This window comes from Psittacula echo (genome assembly GCF_963264785.1).
Source record: "Psittacula echo genome assembly, chromosome: 3".
Classification (NCBI taxonomy): Eukaryota; Metazoa; Chordata; class Aves; order Psittaciformes; family Psittacidae; genus Psittacula; species Psittacula echo.
Genome location: NC_137736.1, coordinates 39178017 through 39198850, shown reverse-complemented (window position 1 = coordinate 39198850; position 20834 = coordinate 39178017). Strand labels below are relative to the sequence as shown.

General features: G+C 34.7%; 1 protein-coding gene across 1 annotated transcript in view; it reads right to left on the bottom strand.

Annotated features, from left to right (window-relative positions):
* Window positions 1–20834, bottom strand: part of CFAP47 (cilia and flagella associated protein 47) — a gene marked incomplete at both ends in the record, with an annotated part of 327280 nt that overhangs the window by 273791 nt on the left and 32655 nt on the right. Inside the window, 4 exons of the mRNA XM_080613518.1 lie at window positions 43–235; window positions 7258–7417; window positions 8627–8727; window positions 11783–11951. Of these exons, the coding sequence (XP_080469644.1) occupies window positions 43–235; window positions 7258–7417; window positions 8627–8727; window positions 11783–11951 (623 nt within the window). The remainder of the gene's footprint in view (window positions 1–42; window positions 236–7257; window positions 7418–8626; window positions 8728–11782; window positions 11952–20834) is intronic.

The following is a 20834-nucleotide window of genomic DNA, read 5'->3' as shown; positions in this document are numbered from 1 at the left end:
ATTCAAGATTTCTTTAATAAATTTATTTTGAGATTTTTTTACCTTATATAATCTTGTGGAATGATACTGATGGCTGTTTCAGTTTTTACATCCAGAGGAACTGGCATCAGCATTAAAAAGGGTGGATCAAAGTATATTTTTGGTGACTTCACAGTGCCACACAATGTTATTTTGTAATGTGATGGATTATCATCTAGACAAAGCGACATTTCAGATACATATGTCCCAGGACAAGCTGTAAAAAAAAAATACATATATATATAACCACAAACATACGCAATAAAAAGAGTTTGGAGAGGCTTGGGGGGAAAGGGGGGTTGATTGGTTTCTTAAAAAGTCATTGGTATTGCTTTCTTCCTCAAAACGTAGCTTAACATACAGTAAATACTGTATTCTGATACAATTGTATTAGAAGAATTATTTATTAAGAAAGCTTATAACCCTTGCCTGTAGCAAATCAGAAATCTGTATTTTGTTTAATTTGACAGAAATTTTTCAAAGTCTGAGTTCTTAATTTATTGTATTAATATTCTTTTTATATAACATCAATGTAATGAATTTTAAGAATTGCAGTCATAAGTTACACTAATGAATACAGAGAATGCTAATTTTATAAAGGAATAAATATCAGAAGCATCTGACTTTCAAGGCAAGAAAAAGTTGGTGCCTTTTAAGACGACAATCGCTACATTTTAACAGATAACCATAAACCCTGTACTGTTGCAAGTCAGCCTCACACAAGCCAGCAGGACAGGTCCTACCCTCCACTAATAGCATCTCCCATGTCATTGTGTTCTGCCCCTTGTGCTATCTTGCTATCTGCTGTAAGGCATTTTTCTCTAGGATGGAAACAGCACATTTTCTTTCATTGATACAGGAAGCAAGATGATTTCTTCCACAATTGTTACACTACCAAAATGGTGTTTCAAATCATTCAGCATCATTTGCTAAATTGTCATTCATTCCCACCTGCTGAACAGCTAGCAAAATACACATTTTTAAGGACAAACTAATGAACACTTCTTGTACTTAGAAATAAGTCTGCATGATATGTTGCAGGACAACCCAAAAATTTAATCTTTTCATTTTGAGAAAAACACCTTTCTGTTTGATTCCCTTCTGTCATCAGATTAGTAAGTATGAAAACACCCTCACTGAATAATTAAGGAGGAAAGAGATAACAAAACAAATAATTTTGTATTTTATTTGTCTGTATGAGCACATGTGTCACTGCAAACAAAATAAACATTATGAGCTCTTCTGATAGTTATTTTCATAGCCTGAGAAAGAGCTGCCATTATTTACATATATAAAGAAGAAAACCTGGTGTCTTCAAAATATTTTGCCTTACTCCCTGCTTATGAGAGCAAATTTCCTCATGGAGATAACAAAAGAGGAGCTTCACAGATGTCTTATCAGAATATGGCCTGCAGATCCCTTTGTTTCAGACCAGAAAACAGAAAGTTGTCAAAGTGAAAAACATTAAATGGGAACTTGTTGCAGTGTTTACAACATCTGGCTAATTCCCTGTTACAGGGAAATCAAATTTAGGAGACAATACTGCTGAGAAGGCTGAGAAGCTTGTGCTTGTAGGCTGTCCTGGTTGCAGCTAAAACCAGGATATAGGTTTCGATACAGCAAGAACACATCTGTTTTCTGGCACACAGCCCTTTTATGAGGGAAAGTTGAGAGGGCATCAGAAAAAGTCATGGAGAGGTATGAAAACTGACATGCTTGTTAAGAAAAGATGTATAGAATTTACTCCCATGTACAAGCTAGACAAGTCTACTGTCCTACAAGTGTGCTTTAACTAACCATACTTATGGTGTCCTATCTTCATACATATATATGATATATGGTAAAGTGAAAGGCCATAACCAAGAAATGCCATAGGGATGGAACACCATGAAGGAAGAAAACCAGGACGGCGTATGTCAGTACCAAAGAATATGTAATTTTCACTAACTCACATATTAAAATATTTTTATTTAACATATTTCCAAAGTTATCTTTCAAAATTCAGGAAAGAATACTGTTAAGCTTTCCTCAGATAAACTTTTAATCCATGCTGTAAATAATTATTCTAAAAATTCCAGTAACTATATGATCACATGCATTTGCAGTAAAATCCATGAATCACTCAGAAGGCAGAACAGACAGTGCTTCTTTGTTCAGCTCCACACATTTACTAACACCAAAATTCTGCATAATATGTAAGCCAATAATGTATTGCTTATGTCAATAACACCAGGATGTTGAGATATTGTCGTTTTTTTAAGCAGACACATAGACAAAAAAGTGAATAATTTCACTAACTTTTTCTATTACTTTGTAACGTCTAGGATCAATGTTTTCAGGATAATTTATGTTAAATATATTACTTTGAAATTAATAATTATGTCCTGAACTAACAGCTGAAGTTATGAGTTTATTCTATTAATCACACCTTTCTTGACTACTGTCAAAGCTTGGGCTGCTGATATTTTTGTATGCCACCATTAATTTCTATAGGGCAAACAACAAGCAGTCCAGCAGATGTGAAAATTTTCCTTAGGGAGATTTGATAGTATTTACAAATCTGCCAATCTAAATTTGCCAAGGGCTAACAAAATCTGTGGAATTATATGGGAAATTTCTCCTTTGTATTTTCTAGATACATTTATGAGGGGAAATAAGCATTCATTGCCTTACCTTAGAAAAAAAAAAATGAATAAAGAAACACAATTTCTCGAAGTACAAGTGTATGTGATCATTAGCTGCTTCATTTTCAGTCTAACTTGCCCTAGAAAGTTAGTGCAAGTTAGGCATCCAGTTCAGAATGTCTGACTCCCTAGTATGATATTCTGGAACTATACCTTATGCAGACTCCTTGTTAATAGAAACATAAACAGATCACATTTCTGCCAAAATCAGTTATATAATGTACTTATCAGAACATATGGAAGTTCTCCTGTCAATACTACTCAAACACTTTTGGAGGAGAAATATTTCAAGTTCCCATACTTTTCACTCCACCTGCTTCAGTCCACTTTAAAGAGAGAGAAAAAGCTAGTTTGAACATCCATCTCTTTAAGGCTCTCCAGATTCTCAATTCCTCTGGAAATTTTAACTATATAATAGCATGGGGTTTGATATTCTGACAGTGCGTGGGAAGAAAGTGATATCACCATCTGCTCTTCTCAACCTCTTAAGTTTGTATTAGATTATTATTCAGTTCCTGCATTTGTCCACTTGTCTCCCAAATAAACACTTCCAGTTTAGTTTTAGTGCCTTTGCCTTTCCAACAATTCAAGCCTTATTGCATATATAGACCTTCAGTATAAATGGTTGTCAATGAAGAATTTGCACACACTGAAATACAGAATTCAAAGCAGAAAAGTCACCAGTAGTTAAAACAAGCAAGATCTACAAAAAAATGAAGAAAAAAAAAAAAACAACAACCTGATCAAAAATAAATTCATAATTTCTCCACAGAAACTGTTAAACGGTGTAGTTATTTAATATCTTACTGCTGTAGAAAGAAACCTTAGGAGATGGAGGTCATGATGGTCATCTGTACCCATCACATAATCATCGCATCTTCCAGGGTCACTGAACTCCTGGTAACTCACAGGTGCATTTCTGGATATTTTTCCCCACAGGATGCCAGAGCACAGATTTATTGTAAGTTACTATGCTGCAGGTAATTTTTTTTCATAGCACAATAAGATATAGTGAAATTTCTCATATGCTCTTAATTCATTATACTATAGTACAGCAGAAGATATTCATATTAATATACCTTCAGTTCTTGCACATCTCTATTAAATTTAGTGTACTTATTTTTAATGGGTAGCATTGTATTACCACAGATTATATAAACTCTTGCATTTAATTTAATACTGTACCTTACTATAGTATTTAGCACTCTATTATAAATGTTGCACTGTAATGCACACTCAAAGTTCATTTTAAGGTTTGTTCACCCCCACATTCTACAACCTTGCAGTACAAACCTATGGAGGTAATTAGCGCATCATATTCATTAACTAGGTCTCCTGTGTGGGTTATGATGTATCTAATGTTCTCTTACAAGAGTAATTGTATAGCACAAGTACGCTATAAATTTGGGGAAAGTACTTAGAACATCAAATCAAGGGCAATTAATATTTACATTTATTTATGATTTTCTGTAAATAAAAGAAATGGGAACACAGAAAAAATATGAATAATTGTCATTTGAATTTATTTTGTCAATCATATTTTTGAATATACAAATCTGCATTTAAACATGCAATTTATTCAGTAATTCAAAATATTGGCTTTTATTCATATGCTGTTCTCTGCTTCTCAGTCTTTGCAACATGCAGGCAATTTTAATGCATTGTCATTACGTTAATACCTAAACAGAACACAGCCATCATATGGATGATTATTTTAACTATTCATTATCACATGATGCCTCTCCAGCTGCTGCACAAAACAGTATTAGAATATGGTTTTTTTAATTTCCTCTCTCAAATGCCAGAGTGGTACTTAGAAGAAGGAGCAAATCAGACCCTGTGCTCATCAAGGCCCTAAAGACCACCAGGTATCTGCCAACACAAATTAGTTTTTTTTTATTATCCAAGTCTAGTATTGCTGGGAGCAATTTTCTTTTCAAAGCTATATATATTAACCTAATCAATGCAAAATACAGCTATTATGTCTCCTATTAGAATATGTTTCTGAAATCCAAAGCAGACAAAAATGTTGATATGTATTTTTCACAAATGGTTATTTCAGTATGATCCACAATTACTCTAATTATAGGCACACGCTGTAAAAATATCTACTAAAATACCTTCTCAAAGTTACAACACTTACTTTGTAGGCTTTATTATCTGAAATACTGCAGGAAAAAAAAAAAAAATACCCTATTGCAAGCAAAGTAGAAATTTATGAAAGGAGAAAAAAAATATTTGAATGAAATTTAAAAGTTTAAAAGTAAACTACCTGGTGGTTTTTTTTCTTGCATCTCAAGGAATAACAGAAGGTTAAGAGTTTGTTCGGGGTTTTTTTTCTACTTTTCAACCTGCTGTATTTCCATTCTTCTTTCCTCTACATTCTTACTCCAAAGACCTGAGGCCACAACATGTTTCTGTTTCTTGACTTCTTTATCTTTTTCCTTTGAGTTGTATCTTAACAGTTTCTCAAAATTCAAAAGGTAATGCAAAGCCTTTCTTCTGTCTAGACACACTCTCCAGATGTGCTTTGACTAGATCCTTACACGTTTCCTAAGTGAACTGTGATTCCAAGTCCAAATTTCTAAAACTTTGTAAAAATGGAAATCTGAAAAAGAGATAACTTCCAGATTTTTCTCCTACGATATCTCTCTGCATTTTGTCTGATCTTCTTGTAAACCTGCTCCCACTATTTTAGTCTTCCTGATTTTTATATTTCAACATTTTCTCACACCCTGGAACAATATCTTCATTCAATTCACCTAGTATCCTTGGATTTTTTATTTCATCTTGCTCCCAAAACAAATCCTTTAACAAAATATGTTCATCTCTGTGTATTTTATTTTTATAAGCTATGCCAGTTATCATTAAAAATTGATTGAGCATTTGCATAGACGAAATGGAGATGAGATCACATCATTTGGTTCCAAAACCAAGGATTACATGAAGTACAAAATAAAACCCATGTAGTAAAAAATCCTTATTGCTTTGAACACATCTTCATGTCTATTTCACAAACAAATGTTTCAGAGCCAAAAAAAACGGGGTTTGCAATTTACTTTGGAGTAATATAGGGGAAAAGGAGACAAAGTGATGCATCAAAGCCAGAAACATGTAAATATTTTTGCTCGGCCTTCCAATAGTAAATGTCTTTTAACTTTCTTCTAGCAGTTTAATTTGTAGCAATATATAATAGAGTAATTTTAAAACATATTTCTAAATGGATACCTCATGGACAGCTCAGAAGTGTAAAAACTACAATTACAGATAATGATTAGGTCAAAATCTTTCCAGGTATTATATGCACAGAGGTATATTATTTTAGAAGAGTCACAATTTGCTACTCAAACAAAGAATAAGAGAATTTAAAATAAATGACCTTTTAAATAATTCTGAAAAAAATCATTATATATTAATTACTTTTTCACTTCATGAAGCAAAATCACAAGTTGATGTGATTCTTAAGTTGAAAACAAAACTACCAATGAGGCATAAAACACAATGGAAAAATGTTTTGAAGTACAGCAAGAGACTCCAAGCAATGCATGCAATTAAATACTGTTCTTGCATATCGATATGTTTGCAGGACAATATTTAATACAGTCTTCTCAATTTATAATACAGAATCATGCCAGGGCTCTTATACCTTTTTATTTTTTTTTTTCCATTATTTAGAATTATATGGAATTGTTTCCAGTGCTTAACTGAAGTTACAGATTTCAATCCTACCATAAAGAATAGCAGCAACATCTTTCTTTAGGACAGGGATGCTCACTTGCTGACTTGGGATCAGATCCAACTGATAAAAGAACTTCTCTTCCCCTTGAGAACGCTGGGGTCTCAAAAGTAAGCCAGTTAAAGCTGTCAAAATGACTGAGTTCTGTAGGCATTAGTAGGATATGCTAGTGGACATAATCAAGTCAAATACAGTGTTACTTTACTCTCTATCGTGAACACTTGATTGGCAAGAAGGTGGAATCCTAATAATCATGTTCTGTCATTCCTCTCTGGTGTATGTGGTTGATTACTATCATCCTGCATGCTTTGAAGTTTTGTTAGAAATCTATCTTATGTTTTTTATTTATGGTCTGTTGTCCAAGCAGACGGCTCAGAAAATGCCATGGCTATGTGATTTTGCATCTTACTGAGGCAAAAAATTTTCATTTTTATCTAAATTATGGCTATTTTGAAAAAAAGCCTGCACACATTCCAAGTACTCTTGGAAAGCTTTATTATCTAAGTCAACCTAAATGCACATGAAAGACCAGTAATGAAAACAATTCAGATATCCCAGCCTTTGATATTTGATATGTGCAAAACTTGATGCTTTATATGTGCAAACCAGACTTTTCAAATAATGCTATCAAGTGATTCCATGCCTTGTTTTCATTCTGCAGCTGTCTTATTTTCTCTGAACCACAACAAACCTTTCTCTTGGCATTTCAGTTCATTATTTAGACATTTCAACTGGAAGTTAATTGAAACAAGTGCTAGTTATGATTCACCATAAAAAGCCATTTAAACAAATCTGTGAAAAATTCAGAAAATTACTTACAAGGGCAGAAGACTACAGCAATACTGATTTTTTGTCCAGGATCAAGAAATCCAGTCTGCAGACTAAATTTAAAAACATCATCTTCTGTGTTTTTGCCTGCATTGTCACGATTTATTTTCCATGTCAACTGCTGCTTTGAGATATTCTTCAGGTCAAGCTTCTGTAAATATTTGAAGAGAAAGGAAGACGTGATAAAAGAAAGCAGTAAACACCATGACACTTTTCATATTGCTCTATCCTAAGCATTCTTTTTGCAATCAGATCAGAGCAAAAGCAATAAAGCACTAGAAAGCAATGAAGCTCAGTTTATTACAAATGTAAGTTGATGAGTATGCCTATCAGCTCAGACTAGATGCTTTCCAGTCACTCTCCAAATTCATAAAGAGCAATGCTTTCTCTCCAGAATAGAAACCTCATTTATACAAGGTAACTCTCCAGAATAAAAAACTTATTTATACAAGGTAACTAGACAAAAGGATTATGGTGGGAGTGCTCAGCCAAACAGAAATTAAGAGGTTTTCCTGACAAAGCAGAGCAAGCACTAAATGCATGGCTCATGACATCCAGATTTACAGGTGGGTATGTGGAAAAAGCAAGAAGTTCAGAATAGTTTTTTCACAAACCATTATTTCATCTTAATTTGATGAGAGTGGAAACAAAAAAAATTTCCTTTCCTTTATCTCAGAGCTACTCTTTCATCTCCTAACAGATCCATAGCTAGGAAAAGACCTTGACTTTGTATTAGCATTGCTTTCTGAAGATACTTGAAAAAGTTTCAAGTGTTTTCATCCTTGCCCACAATAATTTTTTACAATTTCTAAACAAAGACTTTGGGAATTAGAAACAACAAATTATGGTCTATTATGGTTTGCATTCATACAGCCAAATTCTGTATTTTCCAAACCAGAATGGTGCTGGCCAATTAGCCTATTCAATTTAATTATCCTATTCAACTATCCTAAAGCTGTACCATGCAACACACTGGGACAGCAATTTAACTGTATGGGCCATCATGGCACCCCAATTGCATTCCTGCAATGTCACTGCCTAGTTTACTAGTGCAGGCAAAAAATCTTTGCGAGGAAGCTATTTCTTACACAATTCATGGTCAGTGTTTCATAGTGCCCACACTTTCCCATATATCAGAAAGTCAGGAAAGACCAGTTTTCAATTTTGGAAAAATTTCTAATGATCAAAAGAAAAACATAAAATAAAACTGAACAAAATAAGAATGGGAAAACTCATATATTTTAACCATGTATTTGAAACATGACTGAATTTTGAGATCCAAATCTGTATTCTTTTCTCTGTCATTTCTAATTAAAAGCTATAGCCAAAAATAAGTATAACAATACTTGTGATTACATACCTGAGAATTCAGACTTTCCTCCGCAATATTGAAATATAAGCCACTTGAATGTTGTGAAAATTGAAGTTCCTTTGTGGAGAACTCCAATGGTGAGTTAAGTGCTGTTGGAAAAAAAATAATTTGTTTATACAGCATTATTTTTACAAATATTTCCTTAAAGTCCCTTCATAAAATCATTGTTTCTGCAGAAATATTTCTCTCCTTGTTTTAAAGCTGTATTTTCTTTCTGTTGTTCCCATGCTATATAAAAAATTACTGTGATTTTACTTTCTGTCCTATTATGATTCTTTAGTCACATTATCATTATTTAAATTTTACATCTACCAGACTTACAGCATCTTTTCTTCATAGAAAGATGCTATAAACAGAGACCTACATGATCTTTCTACTGCAAATGAATGCATTTGTGACAATAATAATCAGAAAATACTTGAAACATTTTGCAAAAAATTGCATTTTTCTTAATTTCATATAGCTGCAACAAAGAAAGTGTCACAAAGTATGAAGCTTAAAAGTGATGATTTAGAAAAACAAAGGTATATTTTCCCATAGCCTCATTCTGCATCTTGATTGAATGCTGGAAATGAACCTAGCAAGTCTAAAGTATCCTTTTATTAAAATCTGCAATTTTGTTTGAGACTTTGTGATGAAGGGTGTTGCTCAATTCTTTTCTCCTAGAAAGCCCAAAGAATTTCCTCATCACATATCTCACAATATGTAAACAATAATACTATCCATATTTCCTAAAGCACAGTCATATAAACTAATACTGTTTTGAAGTAGGAACCTAATCTGCTGGAATGCTTCTACCAATATGCAACTAAGTCTTGTTCACTCACAAATTCCTCACCTCTCACAGAAACTGCCTGCACAAGGAAAACATGGCATGACTGAAAGACTAGGCAGGAAATTATCTACCCCATGAGAAAAAAAAAAAAAAGAAACAGCTCACATGGGGTCAATTAGATTTATAATACATCCTCATCCTTTAAGTCTGGCTGAGGTAGGGCTTGTACTTTTCCACTTGAGTTTTCTATTTTGCTTTGGGCTTTTTTACTGTTTCAGTGCTTTCTTACATACTGATAAGCAGTTTCCAAGGGAAAAGTCTTACAAGTATTTAAGAGACACTCTTTCCTTCCCAGGTGCTGAAACTGTCTACAAACTTTGTTTTTTAAGAATAAAATAAAAAAAGAAAGATCCATGATAAATTGAAAACACACTGACTACACTGAAGTTAAAAGTCTCAGTTGACCACTCTGAGATTATTGTGATTCTTTTCTCAGAAAAATCCCTAGTACAAATATCAGATATAATCTATTGATTTAAGTAGCTACTGCACTGTTCTGTGCAGTCTGAATTCCAGTCAACCACAAAAACATTCACAGGGAAGAAAATAAAATACTTAATGGAAAGTGCCATAAAGCACTAAAGAATTAGGTTTATTTGTCAACCCAAAACTTAGAATTTGCAAGATGCATTTTAGCCCACTTTTAGTTTTTAAAGTGATAATCTGTAATAATGAATCAGTAACAGATATAAATTTTAAGTTTCATAAATGTAATAAAATTATCAAGTTCTCTTTAACAGTACAAAAAAATTGGCTAGTTACCTGCATCTGTATGATCATGTGACATACCGAGTGGTTAAGACATTTCTTAGACTTCTCTCCCTTTTCCCAGTCCACTAAAATTCCCAGTAAGAATGTAGTTGAAATATTTAAATTTAAATACAAGCCACATTTTTTTTTCCAACTATTTCAAAGAATTAAAAATATTATATAATCACTTTAATATTATGATTACTTGTTGTTGGCCTACGAGTAATAGCAATGGTACTTCGAAGAAATTCTATGTGGCAGAAGCACAAATTTGTAATAACATTTACATAAGATTATAATCTATTAGCAAGACCTATTTATTTAATTTATTCATTATTCCACAAAGAAAGGGAAAAAGGAAATAAACATTTTCTTTTTCTTCAGGTTACATAACTTCTGTACTAGTAATTTGTCACTTTGATTCATGACCTTTTTAGAGACTTTCTAATTTTTTCTAATCTTTTTAGAGGCTTTCTAATAGTCTCATGTACATTTATCTTTATTCTACATGTTCTTAAACTAAAGATATTTAGAAGTATTTAATATTGATTTACTTCCATCACAGAATCTAAAGAAGGTCTCCCAGATTTCTCTGATATTTTAAAAGATCTCAAAAGAAAGATTTAATTTAAAGCCCTACAGAGAAAGGCAAAGAAAAAAATAAGCCACAAATAAAAATCTAAAAAATTGGAGTTGCTTTTACCCTACATTATACATTTAATTGGCCAAGCCTGCTTCAGTGCTCCCAAGATGCTCAAGTATTACACAAACATCATTCCAGGAAGACACTCTGAACTTAAGTCAAATGAACAGTGACTATACATTAAAAACTGGAATGAGGAAAGCTAGTGGATTCAAGAATTCACAAAGTGTAGGTCTACATGACTATAAGGATCAGACAGGAGACTAAAGAGAACCACGGATTATTTTCAAGAGAAGCAGAGAAGAGTCATTTAAAATATCAATTTCTTGCTGCAGGCAAATGGCCTGTAACTTTGGCCATTAAAAAACTGACAGGCCAGAAGAAGGGTGCAGATCTGCATACAAAAGCAAACCGAAGCAAATGAACTACACTACTACCTGCTCTCTCAAATTGGATCACTGCCAGTGAGAGGCATTTTCAAGGAGTTTTAAATATAGCTAGAGCTCCTAGTTTTGACAGGATAAAGAAAAAAATGAGTATGAATTACATACTACCTTTCCACATTTTTCAGATGAACGCTAAGGCCTGCATGATTAAGGTCAAGAAATACTAATGAATCAATAGAAACAAAACTTGAGTTTTAGTAAACTATTTTTTATTGCTCATTAGGCAAACAGTTCTATTAATTTATTCTTTTTTTCCAGCACATCATAATTATGTAAAGAAAGTTCAGGTTTACACAGTTAAAAATACAAATAAAAATTTGAAAATTTTGCAGGTATCCAGAAAATTTACATATTATGCAATTACCAATGAAATTTTTCTTAACTAGTAATCCTCTGCAATCAGACTACAAGCAAAAACAGCACTACAAATGTAAGTATCCACCATGTGCATAAGCCCCTACTTTACCTACCAACTGCTTTAACTCTGCAGAGTGGAACAGCCACAGTCACCATCTGTGGTGAAGGGCCAAGAAGGTGCTGCATAGATGTCATGGAAGTTACAGATCCACGGGTTGTCGGTGCCAATGGGAACTCAGCCAGAGGAGTATTAACTGGAAGAGTGAAGTCATATGCCGCCACCTAAAGGACAAAAACATCACTGTGGTCACTTTCCCAAAGAAATTGTAGGTACTTCTTGAACCATCTGATTAGTATTACTATTTCAGAAGAATTACTGAAAATAATTTAGGACCTGATCTTGATAGTAATAAGATGATAGTTTATCAGCTGCCAGTATCAGCCCCTGAAGTAAGCAGTGGCCTGCCATTTTTTCCACCACTGTGGAAAAATTATGTCTACAAGTAGCAGGGTTATCAGCACAGCTACAGACAAGGCTTCTGGTAAATCCCTGTGTTGTGTTTCTCTCCAACCACTCTCCCAAGTGAATAAAGATGGGAGCAGTGGTTTAAAATGCATAATCATGAGCAAAGAGGGAAAAAACAAAGTTATGTAAGTTAAGAAAGCCTTTCTAAAAAGCTGTCACAGCATATCTAGAATAAACAAAATGGGCTCTGAGATCATAGTGAAGTGTGAATTAAAAATTGAGATACCCCAGGGAAAAAAAAAAAATAAAAAAAAAAAAAAGCCACAAATAAGAATTCTACTTAACATCTTTGTCATTGAGCAGCTCAAAATTCCAGGAGTCCAGATTCCAACGATTTGGTTCTACTTTTGTCTCTGCAATCACATCCCCAAAGAACTGGGGTTTAGAATTTAAAGGATAACATATTTTATACTAATTCCTCTTTTTGACTGTGCATTTGAGAGGACAAATTGATTTCACAGTGCACTTCCAAGGAGGCATTTCTTGCCTCTTGCTTTTTCTTTCCAAGGATCAACACACTAGAGCAGTATGTTCTCCAGACAAAGAAGGTATAGGTAGCCATTACAAAGGTAATGGAATTGAAAACAAAACTTCTGCACTGAAATCACTGTTGGAGTCCTTCAATTCTGTTTTCATCCTGAAGGCCACTGAAACCTCCAGAAAGGATTCTGGCCTATAAAACCTGCATGCTGCTAAAATTTGCAGCAAAACCAGCTATATAAAGAAGTTATGAATCATTTTAAAGCTTTCCAGAACTGCAGAAAATAGTGCATCATGCTTCACTTTCACATATGTGGCAGTGAGTAAAATGACATGAAAGAAAAATATAATTTTGTCCTAAACTAGGACATGAGACATATAACCATCTCTAACAGAATCATCACAGGGCTTAGATAATGAGAAGCAAGTACACAACACTTACACTGTTTGGAGTTCCAGGAGGGTCTGCAACACACAGCATGAACTCCTGGTAAGCGAGATGTGTACTGAGCCCCGTGGAGTATACTGTATTTGTGCTTAGCAGGAGGAAAGTACGGGATGAGGGGAAGTTTTCTTAGAGAGATCTCCACAGTACATTGATTGATATAGATACTTCAAATCTGATAATGATTAGATTTAATAACATAGAATTCTCAAAATTAACATGGTGAATGCCATTAAAGAGTTTTAGTAACTAAAGCTCGAGGTGTGTCATAAACAAAGATTGAGTAAAAAACTCCTGATTTTATTTAGACACCCTTCTATTTTTAGTATATCAAGTCACCCACATAAAATACTTCATCAAGTTACATCTTCAAAATATGTTCTTGTGGAATAAAACCACATTATTTAAAATTAGACTGAAAAGGATATTTTTTTCATAGTCTGAGAAGTTCCTTACACTTCAAAGTATGTGTGAAATACATGATTTCACATTACTAACAGTGGCTCTTTACTGTTTTGGAGAAACAACTATCTCTTCCTATAGCAGAAAGTAATAAGCATTTAAAGACTGAAATAGCTCAAAAAGAAAAAAACAAACCTCTTTTACAACTCTTTCCAACAACTTGAGAAGTTTGATAGAGAAAAGCTGAATACATGTTTATTTTGTAACCCTGCTAGCTATTAAAATGGGTATGTAAGAGAGAACTTACATATGTAAAGTGAACCAATACTAGAAAGATTACAAGACTTGCTAGATCAAACATCTCATGCAACAGTCACAACACAGACACAACACAAAGACTCTGCTACACTCCTTCAGCTGTATGAGAATTTTACTATATTGGGTATAGTGTACCCAGCACATATCTTCAGAAGTGTAATATGCAAAATGCCGCATAAATAACCAGCTTATCTCCTATGCATTATGGATCACTGTAAGAACAATAGAGAAAAGATGACTGCACATATCAATGCACAGCTCAGTTTCTAAGAACTGCTCCCAGCATTGACAGCTCCCTATAGCCAGCAGGTACTCCCCCACAGGGGCAGATTTAACAGTTGAAACACCAAGAACTACAGTAAAAACTACTACAAGAACTACAAAAACTACCAAAAAAAAAAAAAAAAAAAAAAAAAAGGAGATAGGAAATACTTTCCATCCCTAGTGTGTGTGACATATGTAACAATATGACACTAATTTTTTTAAGTTTGGTAATGGCCATTTGAACGGATTGTCCAGAGAAGTTGTGGCTGCTCCAGCCCTGGAAGTGTTCAAGGCCAGGCTGGAGGTGGCTTTGAGCAACCTGGTCTAGTGGAACATGTCCCTGCCCATGGCAGGGGTGGTGAAACTATATGATCTTCAAGGTCCTTTCCAGACCAAACCACTCTCATTCTTTGATTGAAATGCTTAAACTACAATAGATATCCTTACATCATTTCATATGCAAATGAGTTCAATCTAGTACTGCAATTTTTCTTTATCAATGCTCTTAAGTTTAGGTCAGACAACTAAAGGTAGAATCCCTTTATCCCTCTCTCAAAACAGCTACTCGAAAAGTGTTTTCCATCCCCACTACCACAAAAATTTGTTTTAGTCTTACTATGCAACAAGGGTTTTATTTGCTAAGAACTGGCAAACAAAACCAAATATGTGCAAGACAATTCACCACATGTAGGATATAATGGTTCATTGAAAAGCTGTATTTGCTTTAAAGCACAGTGGCGTAAATTAAGAGCCAGCATATATATAAATATATAATATATAATATTTTATAATTTATAATTAAATATATATTATATATAATATATATTTATATATTTATTATAATATATAATATATAATATATAAAAATAATTATATATAAACATATATATATAAATAATTATATACTAAAAGTTATGCTATAATAGTTTATATAGACAGGGACAGAGCAGTTGACATCATCTACCTGGACTTGTGCAAAGCATTCGACATTTATGAAGTTTAACCATGCCAAGTGTAAGGTCCTCCACCTGGGTTGAAGCAATCCCAGGCACAGCTACAGGTTGAGCAGAGAAGAGATTCAGAGCAGCCCTGCAGAGAAGGACTTGGCGGTGTTGGTCGATGAGAAAATGAACATGAGCTGGCTACAGTGTGCGCTCGCAGGCCATAAAGCCAACTGGATCCTGGGCTGCATCAAGAGGAGCGTGACCAGCAGGTCGAAGGAGGTGATCCTGCCCCTCTACTCTGCTCTCATGAGACCTCACTTGGAGTATTGTTTGCAGTTCTGGTGTCCTCAATATAAAAAGGACATGGAACTGTTGGAACAAGTCCAGAGGAGGGCCACAAGGATGATCAGGGGACTGGAGCACCTCCCGTATGAAAATAGGGTGAGAAAGTTGGGCTGTTCAGCCTGGAGAAGAGAAGGCTGCGTGGAGACCTCCTAGCAGCCTTCCAGTATCTGAAGGGGGCCTATAAGAATGCTAGGGATGGACTATTCATCAGGGACTGTAGTGACAGGAGAAGGGGTAACGGGTTCAAACTTAAACAGGGGAAGTTTAGATTGGATAGAAGAAAGAAATTCTTTACTGTGAGGGTGGTGAGGCACTGGAATGGGTTGCCCAAGGAAATTGTGAATGCTTCATCGCTGGTGGTGTTCAAGACCAGGTTGGACAGAGCCTTGGGTGGCATGGTTTAGTGTGGGGTGTCCCTGCCCATGGCAGGGGGGTTGGAACTAGATGATCTTAAGGTCCTTTCCAACCCTAACTATTCTATGATTCTAACTATTCTAATTGAGAAAATAAATCATAGAACTTTTGTTTCATTCACCTTTACCTCATTAACTACACATTAACCTGTATACAAATGAAAAATTCTTTTAAAAGTCTATATACAAAGAAATCATATTGTGATTCCTACACATACACACACACACATTAGTGAAACAGAATTAAAACTTTTTTTTTTTCTTACTTAACTTTGCAAGCAGAATAATTCTTTTTCTTTTTATACGTATTTTAAGAAATGTTATTTGTATTTAATCTTTAAAATTTACATGAGAGAAGTTTCAATTACGGAGATTGTATACTAAAAAAAAATTAATTACTATTAAAAAAAAATCCTTATACTATTGCTGGACTTACAGCTGCTTTTTAAATAATCTATTGACAATTTGCAGTTATTTATCTATTCAGATATTTTGCTGCAGCTGCATTTAACTTCATAAACCAGAGAATAGAGGGAGGAGCAGGAAGCAATCAGCCTCAGAGAGAGTTCTTTCACAAACACTCAAGCTTGTTTATAACATTAGAAGAAATATTTTTCCTGTCCTGATTTACACTTAATTATGCACATTTGCATCATTTACGAAGTGGTTGTCTTAGCAGTAGAAATACTTCAAAAGAAGCTTTAAAAAGACTTGTCATGTAAGACAAATGAGCTTTCTGTAATGCCTTCATACAAAATACCTCCAAAATACGCCAGAAAAGGACATGCATGTGGAGCCTGCCACGACAAGATAACAATTCTTTAAATAAAACTGATATTCCTGCATACTTTCATGTAGAGGGCATTTTATAAAGCCTTTAAATTTTTTTGCTAGACTTGCTAAACAAATAGAGGTTGTTGATTTCAAGACATCTGTCTGATCAAGAAAGCCCTGCTACAGACACTTACTTGAGTTTGTGAAATAGGTTTGATACAAAGTGCATGGTAGCTCTAAGTCCAAAACTGGTGAGTGAACATAACTGAATGGCTTCCTGCCTGTCGTGGTTTAAGCCCAGGCCGTAAATCAGAACCACGAAGTCCACTTCCCCCCCACCTTTCTTCCCTCCGCTTCTGGAGGGACGGGGAGGAGAATCAAAAGAATGCAACTCCCACGGGTTGAGATAAGAACAGTCCAGTAACTAAGGTATAACACAAATCACTACTGCTACCACTAATAGATAATGACAAAGGAAATAACAAGGAAGAGAATACAACCGCTCACCAACTGGTACCTCGCCCCCACCCCGGAGTGATCCAGCCCTTCCCGGAACTCTCAGTTCTACATCCCCAGGGCATGACGTGCTATGGTATGGAATACCTCTTTGGCTACTTTGGGTCAGGTGTCCTGTCCCCTCTTCCTCCCGGCCCCCCCTCCTCCCTGGCAGAGCATGAGACTCACAAAGTCCTTGGTCAGTCTAAACATCGGTGTTATCAGCTTTGTTCCCAGGCCAAAAGTCAAAACCACAGTGCTGCAACAGCTACTAAGAAGGAGAAAAACTGACTGCTACTGCTGAACCCAGGACACTGCCTCAGGCCTAAATAGCCAGTATACATAAAGAAACAAAAGAGTGAACAGCTACCCTAAAAAAACCCCTGAAACATAATTGAAGTGTGTCTCAAAGTTATGTCCAAGCAGGAGAGAAAGCAGCATATGGCCTGTATATAAATAGGAAGAGAAATATTAGGAAGTATTTGCTACCTTACCAGTTTATATATATTTTTGTATCCTGCTGTCACTTTCATGGCCCACAAACACAAAGATTAAACTTCCTCCAGTGAGGCTGAGAGCCCCATCACCTCTAACACCTTCTGAGACACTGGAACAACAGGAATGCAGAGCCAGGCTGTGACGAGCAGCATCCTAGCCTTATCTAAAATGACTTCATTTTACCACTTAGAATATTGGGAGAATTATCTTAAATTTTTTTTATATATTATAACCATGGCAATGTACTTCATCTCTAAGAGCATCATTTGAAGTCACATGTATTTGTACATATCAAGGTTTAGTGAGAATTGTAGGAGGTATTTGGAGTTCTTATGCATTTACTTTGTTTGTTGCTTTGAAGCTTTTAGAGCCAGAAGGAAAGCTATTGCCAAGTTGATTTTTAGAAGAATTCAAGATTGTGTTCAAGTCTAAATTACTTAAACCTTACATTAATAATCCAAGTAGTTTTAATAAAATTCTAAAGCATATTAAAATTAGTTCATGCTTTTGTGATTTTTTTTTTATCAGTGCTCCTGAATTATTTTGTTTCATTTTTTCCTTAGTTTTAGTATCTACTTTCTTAGCAATTGTATTGATATAGTGAATTTTTATTGGTATATTGGGTAGTGTTGTCAGTACCAGCTACAACGGCAGGCAGTTTTAGAACCAGAAGGTGGACAGAAAAGAATGTGACTCAATGGGATATGCAAAGTTTGCAGCAGCTGGAGGTAAGCTGGGTAAGAGCAGTTGTCCAAAAAATCGTGATGAGATCAGAGAAGCAGCTGTTCAAGTACAGAGGCAGGAAATAGCATTTGCAACCATGAAAACTGAAAAGGGAAAGTTTACTATACAGAGAAGTTTAGAGTTTTTTCAAGACTTGAAATTCAGGAAAGAGAAGGAAGAAATCTGGTGAGAAAAGGGGAGAATCTAGGTGAGGTAGAATGATAAAGAACTTGGATCTAGTCGTGAATGTTTTAAGAATCAGTAACTAATGAGAGTTTCTGATCACAAGAGATGCTGGCACCTATACCAGAACTATGCTTTTATTAGTATTCTACTTTGCAGGAGTTAAATTAAAGAAAAGCTACAGCATCCTAGGGGGTACATGTAGTTCCAGATGCTCTTTAATCATGCCATACTGGGCAACATATTTAGTTTCCAAAGTTAACTTCATTTAACATTATCAGTGCTATTACTGCCAGCTATCAATGCTGCACTCACTTCCAGTGATATTAACTTGTGACAACCGGTGGGCTGTGAGTCCTAAGTGTATTTGGGCATGTCGTGCCTAGTAATGAGTAAGCTGCCCCCTAACAGGCAGGTAGTAATAATAATTGAGCAGAAGGGAAGCACTGATTGTGCAGTGAGCTTACCCGGTACCAAGGGCAAAGTGAGACAGAAAATCTGGGAGCATGTGGAGAGAAGAGGCAACTGAAATAAAGACAGTTCATTAAAGTAACATTTATTAGTTGGTTATAAGGCATAAGGTGCCCCATGAAGATTTCATTTTTGAAATTCTTTATTCCCTTACTTCTGAATTTATGTTTGCCAAAAATTACTCTCAAGACTGAAAAAAAAAAAAAGAAAAAAAACAAACAAACAAAACCAAACCCACCTTATACCCATAGTTTAAAAATTAAAAAAAAAAGATGACATCAGATAACCCTATAGAGAAATCCGTAATGAAGAGATGTAATATATTTGATAGTAGTTGTGGGGTGGTCGGCTTTCTTAAAAAAGAAGAGTAGCCACAAAGCAGATCCAGTCAAATTGGAAGATTTGAAAAGTTTTTACAGAAGGGTATTACAGTTTAAGCAACCATTTACTTTATTTAGTGTTATATCTACAGCTTACTAGAAGCTAACTTGCAGTTATGGAGCAGCATTTTGTTTCTCATTTCTATTGACAATCTTTTAATTTGAATAAAAAATTAAAAATGTTGTTGAATACTTATGATTTTAAACTGAAAAAGAAAATGTTCTTTAAGGCTGTTACAATCAGGTACTTTTGTAAATGCAATATGCATCTCAGAGCACTTTACTGGTAAAATAAAAATCAAAACTAATTAAGTTTCAAAACTTGGCTGTAAGAACAGTACTAATATATACTATTCATTAAAGGTTCAATCAATCTTTTCCCCATTTTTGTTTTACATGGCTCTACACTATCTTATGTACTTCTTTTTATTTGTACGAGCATTTCCACACTCCAATTTCATCATTTTAAGCTAAAAATCTATATTCCTTTGTATTGGTTATTTTTAATTGGTTTGAATTTCACACTTGGCAAGAGACAGCCACTAAGGAGTACCATTATAATTACTATGAGCCTTAACACTGGCCTGTGTGGGGACAGAATTTCATCTTTGGAGCAAAAACATGCTGCTAGAATATGATTTTACAATGGACAAGTCTGACTGTCTGCCAGATTACTTATCCCCTTGGGACGGAGTGAATCATTTCTGGTGCTGCTTCTCCAACCCATTCTTGAGACTCTTCGATAATGAAGATTTCTTCTTACGTAGTTTATTTCAATATTTTACTCTTTTCTCTACAATGAGTTTTTATATCTAATCTAATCCATCCTGGCATAATTTAAACCCACTACTTGTTACTTATCTACTGCAGTGAAGAAGCCTATATAAATTATATTCCACAAACTATTGGAAGTTAGATCCATTTTTTACACAGTTTGTGCTTTCTGAACTTCTGATGATATCCAGGATTTTCTTTTGGACTTACTTTTCAAGGGAAATTTTCACACTTCTTTCTTTAAGTGTGGCATCCAAACTGAGAAAGGTGTTGCAGCTGAAGTGTTAACTGCACTGATTAGAATAACTATTCTACTTGCTTTACTTACATTATTCCTATTCACACAAATCACTGTGATGTCTGCCTCTACTCATAATACTTGTTCAACTTGCGATCTATAATACCATACACATAGATTATTCCAACAGCATTATCTAGTCTTAAACTTGTATGATTTACCCTTCCTACTTAAATGAAAATGTCAGCATTTTTTCTTACTGATCTTTTCTCCAGTTTGACAAAAGGTCACTGGTGATATTCTGCAGGTATCATTTTGCAAGCTATTGCATACTTTTCTATCTAGTCTAAATCTGACTACTTGATTATGAGAATGCATCTGACAGTGATGCAAAATATATCCACTGCTTCTCCCCTAACCTCATGTCCTCCAATGCTATAGGAAAAAATTAGTTTGGCTTGAAATAGTTCATTTTTTATTAATCTAATAACT